General features: G+C 36.5%; 1 protein-coding gene across 2 annotated transcripts in view; it reads left to right on the forward strand.

Moving 5' to 3' along the window:
* The window catches only part of cntnap2a (contactin associated protein 2a), a 231,862-nt gene that overhangs the window by 179,224 nt on the left and 35,128 nt on the right, over positions 1 to 17,510 (forward strand). For both annotated transcript variants that reach the window (XM_077736044.1, XM_077736045.1), the window contains exons 18-19: positions 6,433 to 6,603; positions 12,915 to 13,133. In XM_077736044.1, the coding sequence (XP_077592170.1) occupies positions 6,433 to 6,603; positions 12,915 to 13,133 (390 nt within the window). The remainder of the gene's footprint in view (positions 1 to 6,432; positions 6,604 to 12,914; positions 13,134 to 17,510) is intronic.

Here is a 17,510-nt window from a genome sequence, read left to right on the forward strand (position 1 = left end):
TTTTCAACTCGGGTAAAAGTAATAACCACAGTGTAAGAAAAGCAAACATGGATTTAATCTCTTGTGCAAGGAGTCTTGATCATTGTGATAATGCTTTGTTTATCATCTTGTTGACCGCAGATTTTTCACACTAAGGGAATAATGGAGTGGACCTGTGTAATCTTATTCCTCAGCAAAAGTGTACATATGAGCCTTTTACTGCTCACTGAGATACATTTAGAAACCACTGAGGCATTCCGTGATGAAATAGCACTGTGTTAAACTCCCAGTATGCCTGACAGAAATTGGCCTGTTTCAGTTGAGGGTGCAGAACATGACAAACCACCTGGCCCTGCTTCTTGCCGATGTCATACTCATTATGGGTCTCTCATTAACAATCTGGCGGTAGGCTTACAAATGTCTCATCATCATGAAACTGCCAACATACAAACGAACTATCATTTAATGACCCATGCCTTCAAATCTGTAGCATGTGTGTGTGTGTGTTTGTGTTTGTGCTTGTTTGTACAGGACAGGATAGTCCGCATAATTACCAAATCCATTAATGAATACATTTAAAAAAAAAAAAAATCTCTAGACTGGCAAACACTCAGACATAAAGTACTTTTGCCATGTTACTATCCAAGAAATGGGAACATGGGGTGTATATTTTGATTGGGCATTTAAACATATATTTAAAATGTCACATTTGAATAGCAGCTCAGTACAAGATTAATGCCGCTAATACAGGGCTGCCATATGATTATGCCTTTCAAAGGAAATTATTAATATATTTAGCAAGGAAATTTGGGTGCATGATTTTCTGTGTGTTGTGAAGTGTGGTTGTAATGCACAAACAAATGTGTGTAGTGCAAATGCTTTGGCATTTATATAGAGCCTCTGGCTGTAATGAATTTGATTATGGAAGTGCACATTCTGCAGCTAGCCCAAAAATATGTCCCATTTGCTTATCTTAAATGGATGGTACAATTAATATTAAGCATTGAGTGGATATCCTGTCGTAATAATTAAATTTCCTTGCAGTGTGATGCAGGGCATTGAATTAGGTAATCACATCAGAAAATGGATCTATAAAAAATATATTCAATCAATTATTGCTTTTATATTTGCTGATAAGAAGAAAATACATTTTGTTTGTGAATTTTATGCGATTTCAAACCAATATTTCTCACGAGTGACCTTATATTTCCTTTTACTCAGCACTTTACTTTCAATAAAAACTCAATCGTTCATATAGATCTGTGCTACAAAACAAGAATTTAATTAAAAAGCAATTATGTTTTAATTGGATGTATTTGAAAAAGATGGGTTGGTTCTCAATGCGGATAAAATATTTAATGGTGTCTATAATAACAAAATTGAAGTTCAAGGCACACACAGTAATTTAGATAGTCTTATACATAGATACAAAAATATTGAGGTGATACTTATGTTTCCTGCAATCAAGTTGTTATTATTGCCGATCACACAATGTCTTATTGAATGGATTTGAATTGAATGCTTTTATTGTCATTATTCAAATATAATGAGATTTAAAGCTTTCACCACATAGTGCATAAACGACAAGCCATACTCACCATATTTGAGAAGAAAATGTTGTTCTTAAATAATAGTAAATAGCGACCAGTCTAGGGTGAAGTTTGTCTTTCTCCCGAAGTCAGTTGAGATAGGCTCCAGAAACCCTTAAGAGGGTCTGCAGTACGAATGATGAATGAATAAGCAATTTAGCCTGTAAAATATTCATATAGTAGTACCCAGACTGGACATTAAACTATGGGGTTCAACGCCAGGGGCGAGGAGTGGGTAGTGGTTAATGGTACAAAAATTATGTTGTTAGTGTGTTGTTTTAAGCCACTCATCTAAACTTATCCTGCTATAAAACATAGCTAAGCAGGTCAAGCATTTAATAGTCCGACATTATTTTATGTGATTCTTAACTATCACCATAGTATTTTTCATCTCAACACTCCAGTGGCCCTCAAATGATACAATATGCCTTTACTATTTATTATGATCAAATTAAACCAAAGAGGCATAAATCTGATTGATGACATTGAGGTCTAGTGCCAAGTTTTGGGATATTATAGAATTCCAAAGGGGGTAAAATTGCAATGGTGTCTCTTCCAAATATGAAGGCTACAATACTTAGGACTTGCATAAACATTCCAAAACAAAGAGCACAGGAGGAAGCATAAACAGAATGACAGTTTGGGTGAGCCTTAATAAGCAATTTTATTTACAAAATGGCTTATCAAGGAAAACACTTAAAACTCAATATGCCCCAAAAGCCCTTTGCTTTCTTGTGTAGCTAAAACTAATGTCAGCAATGTTCATGGCGGTGCACAAAAGCTTTTAAATGATAAGTCTAACTTGAAAAGATTGCTGTGTGGTGTCCAAACTGTTTTTTTAAGTTTATTTATTTATTAACAAAAACACACAAGGAAGAAAAACTAACAAGGCAGAAGCCAGACTACACATTCAGCAATTTTTCATTTCAATCAACCTCCATACAAATTCATTTTTCATGAGAAGTTGTGCAGTGGTTCGACTTATAAAATTGGATTGGATTGGATTGGATTGGATAACTTTATTCATCCCGTATTCGGGAAATTACCATACTTGTAGTACAGCATGGTCCATGTTTGTACTTGCATGAAGTAAAGTGAAGATATTATTATGTAAGGCAGTTTGATCACCATGTTAATGCAGCAGAGCTTGTGATTCATGTGGTACACAAATCCAAGCCTATTGGTTTTCTCTTCTAGTGAAAAAAAAAAACATTTCCTTGGCTACACGACAGTCCTGCAACTCTGTTTGCTCTCCAACATTCACTTTCTGGCTCACTCAAATTTTCTGCATCATACATTAGATCCTTTGAGCTCTTTCCTCAACCTCCCACATTTTAGGTTTTTTTTTTTCTTGTTTTCTTTTTCCTCCTCCTCAAAAGTGACTCTGCCTCAGGCTGTACTTCTTTATCCCTTGTGTCCTTCCTGCTTTTATAAGTCGCTGTCAGGCTCTCTCCCACTTTCTTGCCAGCAGCTTTTGACATTAAAGACAATGCATACAAGTGTGTATAACATTGTCTTTCACTTTTTAACCAGTTTAATGTTTTTCAGTTCTCATATTGTTAATTCAGACAACAGAAACATTCAATAGTTGCAGATGTTGATTGTTTTCATTCTGTAAATTGAAATTTAAGATTAAAATGTTTGTCATTATCATAGCTCTGACTTTTTAATAACAAAGATAACCCATTTAGTGATAAAATGATATTTAAAATATAATACAAATTAGCAACCTAAGGTGTAGTGGTTCACTCACCTGATTTCGATGTGGGCAAGCATGGATCGATTCCCACCTGGTGGCAGAATGATTGTCAGTTTGAATGGTTGCCTGTCTCTCTGTATGCCCTACAGCTGATTGGCAACCAGTCTAGGGTGAAGTCTACCTTTTCAGTCATTGGGGATAGGCTCCAGCACCCCACATGACTCTTGAGAGGATCATCGGTTCTGAAGATGAATGAATGAATCCTGAAAATGAATGCTTAGGGGCAATTTAAAGTGTCCAATCACCCTACTATGCATGGATTCTGGGAGGAAACCGGAGTACCCGGAGAACTCCCACGCAGGTCCATAGAGAACATGCAACGAACATGCCCAAAAGTCAACTGGGATAGGCCAGGGCACCCAGAAACCCTAGTGGGGATAAAGCGGTTCAGAAAATGAATGAATTCGTTCATTCATCTTCTGTACCGCCCATCCTCGTAGGTATAACTGTGGTTGCTGGAGCCTATCCCAGCTAACTTTGAGGGGAGGGCAATCGTCTGTCAGCTGTAGGGCACACAGAGACAGACATTCACACAATCATACCCCCACCAGCAGCAATTGAGCCTGTATACCTCTACACCAGGGGTGGCCAACCCGCGGCTCGCGAGCCGCATGCGGCTCTTTGCCCGGTTTCATGCGGCTCTTACGTCCATATCAAAGTTTGTATTTGTGTTTTATTTTTTTTTGCGTGTGCGCTTCGCTTGAGTTCAATACGGTATTTTCGTCCAATGCGCATGTGCTTGGGATGAAAATACCTCAAAGTTTCCCAGTAGGAGCAAGGTCATTTGAGTAAACGTTTTTAACAGAGTGGGAGAGCTCCCGTGAACCAGAAGCGACAATGAACGGCGTCGCGCACACAAAAAGTATCCCAAAGATCGAGCGTCGGCTGAAAAAGCCACACCCCCTGCGAGGCAGACCAAGGCGAGAGTGCTCAGCCGGGAGCAGCCAATAGGAGAGCGAGGTGTACACCCACGTGGTGGGCGCGCTAGTTCGCCCACCACGTGGGTGTACACCTCGCTCTCCTATTGGCTGCTCCCGGCTGAGCACTCTCGCCTTGGTCTGCCTCGCATGAACATTGTGTGTGCACTGTCTCACACAGACAAACTCTCAGTTCAACCAAGTCCACAAACAAAAATATAATAATTTACAATAGCGTTTTTCTTTTTCTATGCATGTTACTTAGTGGGACTTCTGTCATAAAATCAGCGCCTATTTTTGCGCAACATTCGCTCCTTGTGAGCTGTCATTTATTATGAATGGCTTTTAACTAGCGAAAAGCCATTCATAATAAATGACAGCTCACAAGGAGCGAATGTTGCGCAAAAATAGGCGCTGATTTTATGACAGAAGTCCCACTAAGTAACATGCATAGAAAAAGAAAAACGCTATTGTAAATTATTATATTTTTGTTTGTGGACTTGGTTGAACTGAGAGTTTGTCTGTGTGAGACAGTGCACACACAATGTTCATTGTTGATAATGACTGGCCTGTGCTGTTAGTACTGTAGGAGTCAATTTATGTCATTACTATGCTGGTGTGTGACATTTACAATAAATCTGTGTGATGTGGCTCTTTGCGGTAACACAGTAAAAAATGTGGCTCTTTGCGGTAACACGGTAAAAAATGTGGCTCTTGGTCTCTGACTGGTTGGCCACCCCTGCTCTACACCATCAGGTGGCTTTACTGGTCGAACAATTATTGTTTTATCATTTGTTGGCTCTACAGAGCTTGTTAACAATATTGTTTCAGCACAACAAAACACATTCGTATCTTAGGTTAATTCGTAATAAGAGGAACTCATCATCTTCACAAACTCATTTAAAGATACTCATCAAATCGATTTTGTCCCATAGCTATTTACTGTCTGTCATTGTGATGACAGACATGGTATGCATTCTCAAAAGATGCATAATTGGTGTGCCTATTGTCTGCCTTAATATATCTATTTTTTTTTTTTGAAACACAATATAATTCAACTGAGAAATTTTGTAAAACAATGTCACTGTGCCTTCTACTGTAACAATAAATATCCAACAACCACCCCTAACTCTTTTTGGCTGAAATCGACACAAACAGCTAGCAAGCTAGAAAATCTGAATGAAAATTGGAGCTTTGTCCTCACATATCTTACTGTTCTTTGGGGTTTGAGTTAAGGCAAGTGTGACGGCAAGCCCATGTGATAATCAACCCTGTTCTTCCCCAAACCTTTTCATTGTAAAACATAAAAATCAAGTTAATGGGTGGCCTTATACTGTACAAACGTGTATTCATGTCCACTAGCTGTCCTTGCTCCTGGTGACAGGATGCAAGTCAATCAGGATAACGAGGCTTTACGCTCCGTCTTTTGGAAACACTTATCGCAAAGATTCTGGAGACACAAACATACACACACATACTTTAGATGTACAGAGTTGATGTTAGTAAACAAACCAACATTGACACAAAAAGCTACTTACTATGCTTTTGCAAAGCCATCTTATTACTCGTCTTAGTCCTCATGCATGCTTGGCTTTTAACTATCCTCATCAATTTCTTTTTTTTCCCTTCTTTCTATTCACTTCTTAATACTCCTACTTTTACAATGTATTTCTCTTTTGAGCAATTAGGGCCTCATAGACCCATGGCAAGACGTCACGTTATCATCCACAGTCTGATAATTCATCAGCAGCTGTTTAGAATGAAGTTACTTTGTCTTCATTAGCTTCTGCTTCTCTATAGAAAAGTTGTTATCAGCAATTGAGTGACTTTAATTTCCATCACCTCTGCGGGTCCCGATTCGGAATGAAAAGAAATTATCTGATCGTTCAGCGGTTTTTAAATTATCATCAATCCTTTAATAAATCAGACTGAATTTATCGAATATGGCGGCCTAGATTAAAGCTTGAAAGTTTTTAAATAGAGAAAGAGTTTTTAATAATAAAAACCTTTTGTAAAGGAGATATTAAATGTGAATCGTGAAGTGGATAATTGTGTTTTAATATCTTCAAAGACCACACGATAATCAAGTCAATTGTTTATTATAGAAATTTTAAATTAAAAGCTTTACTACAATTGAATGCATTCAGCTAATTGTGGGTTTTGAATGTATTCCTCTTTGATTTTACAGATAATTACTGGAATGCAGCCTCCTTTACTACTCCATCATCCTACCTTCACTTTGCCACCTTCCAGGGGGAAACCAGTGCTGACATCTCATTCTATTTCAAGACCAGTGCACCATATGGAGTCTTCTTGGAAAACCTGGGCAACACAGACTTCATACGTTTAGAGCTTAAATGTAGGTTGACAATTCTTCACTTTTTTGTTTGTTTGTTTGTTTGTTTTTTGCATACCACAGCAGGGAAATTGGTGCGCCACCTTTACGAAAGCAACAAATTGACCCAAGCTAATTAAACTGGAAGTAGTTGGCATGATGTTTCCACATAAGAAGAAGTTTCCCATATTTTAGTATGATATCCTGTAATTTTATAATTTTGGATTATAAACCCACCAAATATTGAAAGAAAATATTTTATTTTTATTCATTTTATTATTCTATTTATAAGCGTCTATAAAGGAAAAGAAATTAAGTGAAAAATGGAAGAATAAAACTCACTAAGAGGTTACATGGCATGTGGTGTCAACTGGGACAGGGTCCAGACCTCGAAACTGGCATGGGTGGGTGGATGGACAGAAGGACGTGCATATGGACGGATGGATTAACAATGTTGAAGAGTTCAAAGGAGTAAGGGAGAGAGAGCAAAAGTAGCATTTTTAGTCAATGATAAATTGGTTACCATAGCTACCTGGATTTGTTTTTAATTTTTACATTTTTAGTATTTTTCTTTTTTTACAGTGGAACTGGAGCAATTAACTAGAGAATTTCCTAAAATTTGGTCCATTTTAAAGTGAAAATTTCCACTTCTTGAACCTTTGCCAATTCGAGAATAAAAATATCCCAGCTCGCAAAATGTTTTATAGACAGGACCAGCAGCTGTTTGAAGGAAATGAAAACATTATTAATGGCTACTAAATGATGGGACATCTGTGCAACATTCCATTTCAAAGTCTCTTTACATGTCACATGGCAGGTTGTCGTGAACTTGTTCCCTCAGACCAAATTACTATCTGTGTGGCCAGGGTGGATTTCACTCTGATTATGAGTGTAAAAACTGAATTTAAAATTCTTCAGGTTTTTTTAACGGTGCCACATTTGAGCGTGTGTGTGTGTGTGTGTGTGTGTGTGTGTTTCCTGGCATAAATATACACACACAAACGACCGTTTGCCTCTCATTGGATTTCGAGGCACAGTTGAACATTTGGTGTCAAAGGCGACTTGCTGACCGTGCCTAGCTGCTGTGCCAAGTTTGCTTTTTTTACTCCGATGCCAAGTAAAAGAATGATTTTGGAAAATGAATAATGTTCTCTTAGTAGACAAATTTTGAAATGCCAAAATGTCTAACTCATTTGCTAGCATTGGCATGGATAGACATCAATTTCTACTCAGGTATCTCGCCTGCATCCAACTTATACGTCCGCCATCACAATTCTCTGGGCGGATTGTGTCAGGAATGATATTTTCCTTCTAAGTATCTTTAACTTGTGCAATGGCAGTAAAAGTCTGTAATTAAAAGACATTTTAAATACCTACAAATTTTAAATAATCCACATACTAAAACATGTTGGTTCTGATTCAATCTACTTTAAGACATAAACAAACCCAAGAGTAAAATATTATTGTTAAAACCAAATGAGTCTTTTTTTAATACACATTATTATTCGTGAAGTATCTACGTAACCATTTTAGCATAACATTTTTATTGTGCTAGAAGAAGAAAGTAGTGAATTACAACATATGCTAGATTTGAAGGCATCTAAGTTGTCCAAAAGAATGGGTCCAACTAATTTATACACCTGCTTTTTTTCATATTTATGTATAAAGTCAGCCTTGATTAAATACCTCAGTCTACCTATTACAACCCAATTATGCATATGATCAGAATGAGAATTATTCATTTATCTATTATGTTCATTCATTCATTCATTCATTTTCTGAATTTATCCTCACAAAAGTCACGGGGGTCGGTGGATTCTATGAACCTGGATTTGAATCCAGGACCCCAGAAGTGTGAGCCCCATGCGCTAACCACTCATTCGTCGGGCGACGCTATCTATTACATTATTTTACTTATTTAAATGAGTAGGTTTACCCTCTTGATCGGCAGTACCAGCTATATAAACAGCAAATGTTTACTCTTTTTCAAGCTGTTCAAAGAAATTGAAGTGCAGGCAGTGAATACTCCGTCAACCTCCCAGTAAAAGTAACTTGGACTATTATTGCCGTCAGTGGCAAACTATGAGTCACGCTATGGTTGAAATCGCAATTTTGAGAAGTTTGACATGGGATGAGATCTGTGTCATCTGAGGGTTTTTACAGAAGAGCCCATTCCTAACATTTCGCCTCTAAAATCAAAATGTGTATATGTGTGTTGCCAAAGTGTCAGCAATCCCTATCTTCCTTTGCTTTCCCCACAACATTGATTCCTTTCCTCCCCTGCCGTGTTAGCATCTTGCATTTTTTTTTCACAGCACACACATTTGGACACGCAATCACGAAAAAGAACTTGCTTTTTCTGTGTTAACTCAGTCACACACTCACATAATAACACACTTTCTAATTTCAAACATTTTGCATGGTGCCATGAAATGACTACAATTACACCCAAAGAAAAGGAATGTGGCAGTGCAGGAGCTCAAAAAAAAAAAAAACATGTATGAACTTGTTCAAAAGACATTCATTCACATGGTAGTGGTCACAAAGCAAAATGTATTACTCTTTAAATATGATTTGAAAAATGAAGCATGGACACAATTGAAAGGCTGCACTGCAGACTCACTGCAAGCTGTGTTGCTAACCGGATTTGTGGTGGTATAGAAGACTCTTTAAATGCAATAATACTTAACAGTACTTCCAGGCCCTTCCATGGATCTGTATGTGTCAATTGAAGCTTAAGGACACTTCTTGCCCCTGAGGTTATAAACATTCTTAGTCATTTCCATATCCGGATTTTACCTGACGAATGTGCTCCACTGGCCTAGGACTTCAACATTTGTATTAATGTTTATGTTGTGTGAAGACCTGACAAGCCTTGAGGTTTTGAAATTCAAAATGGCCAGCTTTCTGAGCAGTATACTATGACGAATAAATGGGAAGAACTAATAAGATCATTAAAGAGTTTCCTGAAAAGTTGCACACTAACTCGGTAAATATTATTTAAGTATTTTGTTACATTTATGTAAAATATTAATGTGCCACATTCATGCTAGTCATTTGTTGGACCTTAAAATATTTTGGATCATTGTGTCTCTGATAATTAATCAATTGTTTATATTTCTGTAAAAGTCGTCCTTACATCCAGTATGTTGTGCTATACTTCCTGTTTGACAGTGGATCGTTACACTTTACGTCTTTATACAAAATTGGGAAGTGTCTCTAAAGTTGTGTACAGCAAGTTTGCTTAACTTCTGAAGACTATTGCTTAACTATTTTTTTTTTCTAGTTTATTGGCAAAATAGAAATTGTTTCACTAAAAATGGGTCTCCCACTGTTGACATATTGGGTTTGGGTTTGATTTATTTAATGAGGGACAGCACATACGTAGTAATGAACATATTCATAGTTATTTCTGATTATAAAACAAAATTATGCAGATTAATATTTTAAAAAAACATCTTATCTTAAAACAAAGATTTTATTTCAGACAGTTTTATTGAATTGGGCAGGGTGAGATGGATAGTGTTAGGAATAGCCTGTTATTGTTTTTCGAACCCTCGATCCTAGAACTCAGCCCGATGTGCTAACCACTTTCCGCGAGCCGCATAACTGTTTAGAAAATTTCAATTGAACTCTAAATTGGACCCCTTCCAAGTTATCTGTCTCCACATTTGCACTCATATGCACAGTATAGCTTAGAAAAACGGTTTATTCCTTTTGAATTGATGTTGCATTTTAATCAGTGGCTGGTTAGTCATAAGCATGATTAAACAAAACCTTTCAAAATGTAAAACTTTGTAGATTAGGGTGGTCGGGGGAAAACACATTTAATCAAAATGCACTCATAAATACATATTCACTTATTCTGTTCCCTTGTTATTTTTATAAATTGTGAATTTTACAAAATTAATGGACATGACAAATTACAGGCATATGCAGCAGCTGGGGATCTTTGACAGTGCAAAATTTGGTACTGATCCAAACTAGGATTGTTCAGCCTTGGCAGAGCTCAGTGTTACGCTGACTGCCAGCCTAGTTTGATTGTTTTTGGCTCTTGGCTCTTCTTGCCTCTGCAGCCAAAGATAGAAAAAGCACATTGACAAGATGAGGATCAGGTGTCGACATGCAAATGTTTTAGACGCTCAATTACAGCAATAGTCAACACATAAAATAAATTCTGTTCATTTGAAAGAATGTTAAACAACATATTTTAAAATGCTGGTCACATATCTTTTAGACTTCTGATAATGGCAAAAATAATGTTTAAACACAAGAAACATCCGACCGCTAACCAACATAGCAATTGCTTGTCAAATATGATCAGTCAAAATTAAACTACGTGTCATATTAATAACGTATCGTCTACCTCTATAAATCCACATGCACACCTCTATGGCTTTTTTAGTCTGCCTAGGCTGAACACAAATAAGGAAATCATTTAAATTTTACAGCAAGTTAACATGCAGTCTGCACATTGAAATACGTGCTGTTTGTCCTCCGCCCTGCAGACCTGCACTGTTCAACAAGGATCATACATCAGTGTAGTAAAATCCGTCACATTGCTTGAACATTTGGCTGTTTGTCTTTGAGGCATCACTTTCTTAAATTTATCTTATAGGTTAATGCATTCAGACTAACCATGTGATATCATGCATCTAGCAAATAATCTAAATAGAAGGTCAGGCAAGTGCATACAAGTGAGCCGTAAAAGAAGAGACAAATAGGAACAGAAGGATGGGTCGAATCCAAAGTAAGACATTATTTCCATTACCAATTACATACAAATAGCCTTGCTAATATCTGAACCAAATAAAGTCATAATGAAGCAGAAATTTAGTGCTACTAAATGGTCAAATCTTTTTTTGTTTTTGTTTTTTAAAGACATTTGCACACTGCAGGGTCTATCTGCCAAATGGCACAAAACTCAATATGGCTATTTTACAATTTAATTCAAAGTCATTTTCAGTCAAACATGCCATGTCTAACATTTGGAAGAGTGGATTAAATCTGATTTGTATTTTTTTGTTATTTCACAGCTGCAAATAGACTTTCTGATGCAAAAATAAGTGTGACCTGAATGCTGCGTTGTTCCCTTTTTAGATAAAACATGAATGGATGCCTCCAAAGTACAAATGAGAAGAGCTGTCATTCATTTATGTACAAGATTTTATGATACGAGCTATGAAATATATTGCCTCTTGTCCTAATTATGTCTATCGTGCCACAACATTTTTATTAACTGAGCAAAGTTACCTGCAGAGAGGGGTTGATTTGTTAAGCAGTTTTTTTCAGTTTAGCCTAAACACCACCCATTCCGTTGGCTTCCTTCCCTAATATACACATGCACAGAAAAATTATGAAAATTAATCGTGCAGCCAAACAAGGTCACCTTACTCGATTAAGTTTTGCTCTCTTCTTTTCTTATCACTTTACACACGCTGCCATTTGTCTTGATCTTATCTGTCCACTTTGACTTGAGCTCCTGGTTTTGCCACCCCTCTTGTGAATGCTCAAAAACTGCAAATAGAAATAGATAATCAAAGTTAGTTTGACATAAATATATATTGTGTGAAATCCAACAGTTGCTGTGCCTATCGACCTTGCCTGTGAGATTAGTGCTTGTCCACATCTGTCACGTATCACCGGGTAGAAATCTATATGAGGCAAATGAATTGGTTTGAAATAAATGAGCCATTAGATTAGAAATTGAGTGCACATTTACTTGTACAGATGACTGCTGCTGAAGTAGACGTCTGGGGGCTTTAGAAAGTGTCACTTTTATTGTTGATTGACTATTGGAACTAGGAAAGTAGAATTCCTTTGGACCAGTGGTTCCTAACTTTTTCCACTTTAGGACATTGTTTAGAGAACAATATGTGCACTTCCATTGGTAAATTTATCTAAATTCAGAACACTTCACACTGAGCATCAACATGTTAATGTTATGTTTAAATATGTATTAAATCAAATTTAAAATCATCGTAGCATTATATAGTAGGATGTACAAATTTCACACTGAGTGAGTCTATAGGTTAGGTTCACTTCTCATGGACATCCCTCTGAATTTAATCTTGGTTATGCTCTGCATTGATTGACACTGTTCTCGATTAAGTCTGTCCAGAACACAGACTAATTGTACGTACATTTGGCTATTTTTAGATATACTATTATTAGGTATTATTGCTACCCTCCAAATCCTAGCTTTTTCAAATTGTTGACCCCAAACCAGTTCACATTGTAATCCTGGTGCCTTTTAAACTTTAAATCTAATAACCTGAGGATTTTTTTGTGTGTATGAAAAGACTAAAAGATCTATTTTTTCCCATCATAAACAGCTCCCAAAGTCATCTCTTTTTCTTTCGATGTGGGGAATGGCCCAGTGGAGTTAACTGTTCATTCTGATGAACCTCTCAACGACGACCAGTGGCACCGTGTGATGGCCGAGCGGAACATCAAGGAGGCAGTTCTCCAGCTGGACCAGAACTACCATGTATCTCATCCAGCACCTACGCAAGGGCACACCCGGTTAGAACTGTTCAGCCAGCTCTATGTGGGTGAGTCCAACAACTATGACTATGGCCGTTGGCAAATTTTACTGAACAGCCAGTCTGAGGGATTGTTCACTCAGTTGTTTAATTGTGTAGGGGGGAAAAGCATTTTTTTCAGATCCTCATCATTTCCAATGGAACATTTCTGGCATACGGAAGCAACAAAAGGACAGATGTTTTTTTTTTTTTTTAAAACTGGTATCATTAGCAGTTATTTACTCAGACCAAGCTGAGGGCCCAAAGATGGAACTAGTAATCAATAAAATTCATACAAATCGATGATTATATTTTTTACCAAAGAATTTAATTATCGTTTGCCGTTGCTTACTGTTTGCGGGTGTACGTCTCAATGTACTCAAGAGAAAATGGGGGTATCAAGGCTAGGAATGGATGGTACTCACTCTTGTACAGGAGGTAGCAGGATGCACCTAACGGTTCCTTCCAATCTGCCATTAATCAAAATGTGGAGATGCTAAATGTCCTCTGTTTGAATATATTTGGAATTTGTCATTGCGTAGCCTAGTGACACCCGATGACCTCATCAAGTTGCAAGAAAGTCATTTCAATTGCATTACTTGGTAATGTGTAACTTTAAAGATATTAAAATTACAGTTTAAAGAAAACAGATAATATGAGTAATATAAGCACTTTGCTTGCAGAGAAAAATGTTAACAAGCAGCACTTTTGAATTAACATTATTTTGACTGAGAGGTTTTGTTTTTCAGACTCAAAACCTTTTTTTGACAAAAGCAATTTTGGAGTCAGATTAGTGAACAACACTGTTTGTCACTCATTAAACCAATTGATTGGATTCGTTATCACAGTAGCAAGAGGGTGAGAATGCAGATATAGGAAGGCAATTTAGACATAAATAGATAGGTATAAGTAAGTTAATAAATAAAATAAATACATGAATAAATATATATATATATATATATATATATATATATATATATATATATATATATATATATATATATATATATATATATATATATATATATATATATATATATATATATATATATATATATATATATATATATATATATATATATATAAATAGATATATATATATATATATATATATATATATATATATATATATATATATATATATATATATATATATATATATATATATATATATATATATATACACATACCTATTTATAAACTTATAAACAAATATATATAACACTCACACGCCATGTTTGTTTGATCATGTTTTTTTTTGTCCTCAGAATTAGATGTTTCCATTTCCCCCCTATTTTTTTTCTCAAAAAGTAATAACTACTGACTATACTATGTTTACTCTTGATTTTTATAATATCAGAAAAAGGACAATTTAAATAACTTTTATGATTTTATTTTATTATTTTTCAACACAAAAAAACTACTTCATGAACTGCAATCAAGGCTGGCGATTCCATCATTTTTGACAAGACAATATCAATGCATATTTTTGTAGATTTTTTTTATGTTCCATCTGATTGGCTGGCAACCAGTTCAGGATGTGCCTTTCTTCCCACCCAAAGTCAGCAAAGATAGTCTCCAGCACTTTTGTCATCCCTTCAAGTACAAAAGAAAATTGATGGGTGTTAATTAAAACACTTTTTGTACTCTATCTTTATCTCTTTAAGACCACCTTATATGTACTGTACGGGGAACATTTGAATGTTTAATACATATTTTTAGTTAAATAAGGTCCACAGCGTCTATGGAAATTTTCTCATAAATGGCTTCAGCGCAGCTTAGTTCATTATTAATCCCACACATTCAATTACATTGGAGTTTCATATTTAATCACACATGAGCAGACACTTCTTCAGGAACTCATAACCGATAAGCCTTTTTAATGAAGGTAAGTCAAACATCCAACGCTGCTATGTGTTGGCTCTGCGGGGTTGGGCATTAAACAAATTTAAACATACAAGGTCACCTTTTTGTAGTTTGAAAGAAATCATCTGCATTGATTTTTTTTAAATTAAACAAAAGGAACATTGCAAACTGAGGGCCAATGTGTCCCTGACAGATATTGATGCATCATTCCTTGATTTCAGACTATATCATGTAACATGTGAGGTGTATTCACACCTGCCCTCTATGGTCCAGATCAAACCTAAAAAGTAGATAGTTCGCACCTTTTGGACCTGTGTGAATAGAAACCAGCGGACTCTGGTGCGGAAAAAACAGCTGGTCCGAGACCCTGCAGAAAAGGTGGTCTCGGTTTGCTTCCAAGAGGAGTTTGCTTCATGTATGAAAGCGACCAAACCATGTTTCAAACCAATGCTGAAATCACACACATAATTACACATAACAAGCTTCCGTAGCAATAGGCATTATAGGAAATTATATTTGGTTAGCAGTACAGCAGGGTTCCAGGAGAATGTCTTCAGATAATTACATGTAGAATTGACATTGCATAATAATTGAGTACCCATACATCTCGAAAACTCTTGTGGTCGGATGAATCACATTGAGATGAGCATGAATGCTATAACCAGGAGCTCAACTAAACTTAACTTGCGTATTTTACTATGTTTCTCTACCCAGAGTCCCCAATGATAGAATGACATTTGCGCATGTGTAAGTTTGTTGTCAAATCCCAGGTGGCTTTTAAAACGTACAATGTGAAAAGGAGCCGCACCAAAAAAGTTTGGAGCAAATGTACTTTGGTCCTGACCAAACAAAGCAAATTATGGACTTCCCTGGTGTGAATTCGCCTTTAGTAAAACAGTTACGCTGGGGTCATGGTGAGCTTAATTTGCTCTATTCCTTTTTCACTTACGTGTTATCTCACTGTGCTTTCCCATTCCCCTCTCATTTTTCCCTCTCAGTGGTCGAGAAACCAAACTTCTAAGTTGCAGTCTAAACAGATGTCCAGCTAAATTATGTGCTGAGGCAACTATTGTGACTACAAAATAGCTCCAAATTCCAATCAGTTATCTTGCCTGGAGCATCTTTTTTCTTGTGATTTCTTCAAACCTTCACTTTTACAACCTCTTCACCTTCCTAGTCCCAGTTTGCCTCATGCATCACATCAGTGATGCGAAAAGGGATTTGACATGGTGAAAATCCTCTTTGCAATTTAATTCTTTGTACAAAGCTGAAAATTCAACGGCGACCCAAAGGCAGCTCATTCACGCACGCCCATATTCCGAGTCCAAATTGGCTGGCTGCACATTTAAGAACAGCTCCACTGATACAAGAAATATTGGAAGAAGAATAAGAGGGACTACTTGTACTGCTACAGAAGGGACAGCATGTTCTTATTTCTGATCAATCTCCAGGAAGGAAAGGAACTATCCACCAAGACCATAACATGGCTTTTAATACGCATCTAATCAAAAGTGGACAGCTCTTATTAACCTCACCTCTCATGATTTAATGGAGGCAAAAATAAGCACTGTGCTAAATTTCGCCGTTTGACGTCGACACACAGCACTATTTATAGATTTTACATGATGCTCTTTTTAAATACCAACTATACAAGGAATTGCTATGAGGTCATTCCAGTATTAGTGGACATTTTACATCTAAACCTAAAACTCATATCTCATTTTCTGAACCGCTTTATTCTCACTAGGGTTGTGGGGGGTGCTGGAGCCCATCCCAGCTGACTTCTAGCCAGAGGTTGAATTGGTGGTCAGCCAATCGCAGGGCACAAAGAGGCAAACTACCATTCCCACTCACACTCATTCCTACGGCCAATTTAGAGTGTCCAATCAGCCTACCATGCATTCATTGGAATGTGGGAGGAAACCGGACTACCCGGAGAAAACCCATTCAGACCCAGGGAGAACATGTAAACTCCATAAAGGTGGACCTGACCTGCTAATCCACATTTAAAAAAACTATGAAAACATGCTGTTTCTTCGGAAATTTTCTTTCTCTGAGACCAATTCTAACAAAACTAAGATAAAATATTGCGTATAACATGGCTTTATTCTTGTCCAGCTTCATCTATTTTCAAATGGAACCTTAAATAAAATTGTTTTGAGAAAAAAAAATCAAATTTAGGGGCAAGGCGTAATCATTTGATTGCTGTGTCAATTATGGGGGACCTATTGCTTTGTGAAACATAATAATTCAAAGTCTAAATGTTATTCATAGGACATGTACCCAACTCTTTTAGTATTTAAGCGAGAGCAATGAATCACATGATGCATTAGACTTGACATCATCTTTGAGATAGTTTTCAAGAAAATGGGTCAAGCAAATTGATGTTCTTCCTTTCATATATTTCTAAAATATAGTTATCCTTGGTTGAATTTTTTACTCTACCTTGTGTAACTATTAAGCATATGATCAGAATACGACAATATTTTTATTATCTATTTACTTATTTACATATGGTAAGGTTGTACTGTTGTGTTTGTG

The sequence above is a fragment of the Stigmatopora nigra genome, chromosome 16, assembly GCF_051989575.1.
Source record: "Stigmatopora nigra isolate UIUO_SnigA chromosome 16, RoL_Snig_1.1, whole genome shotgun sequence".
Lineage (NCBI taxonomy): Eukaryota > Metazoa > Chordata > Actinopteri > Syngnathiformes > Syngnathidae > Stigmatopora > Stigmatopora nigra.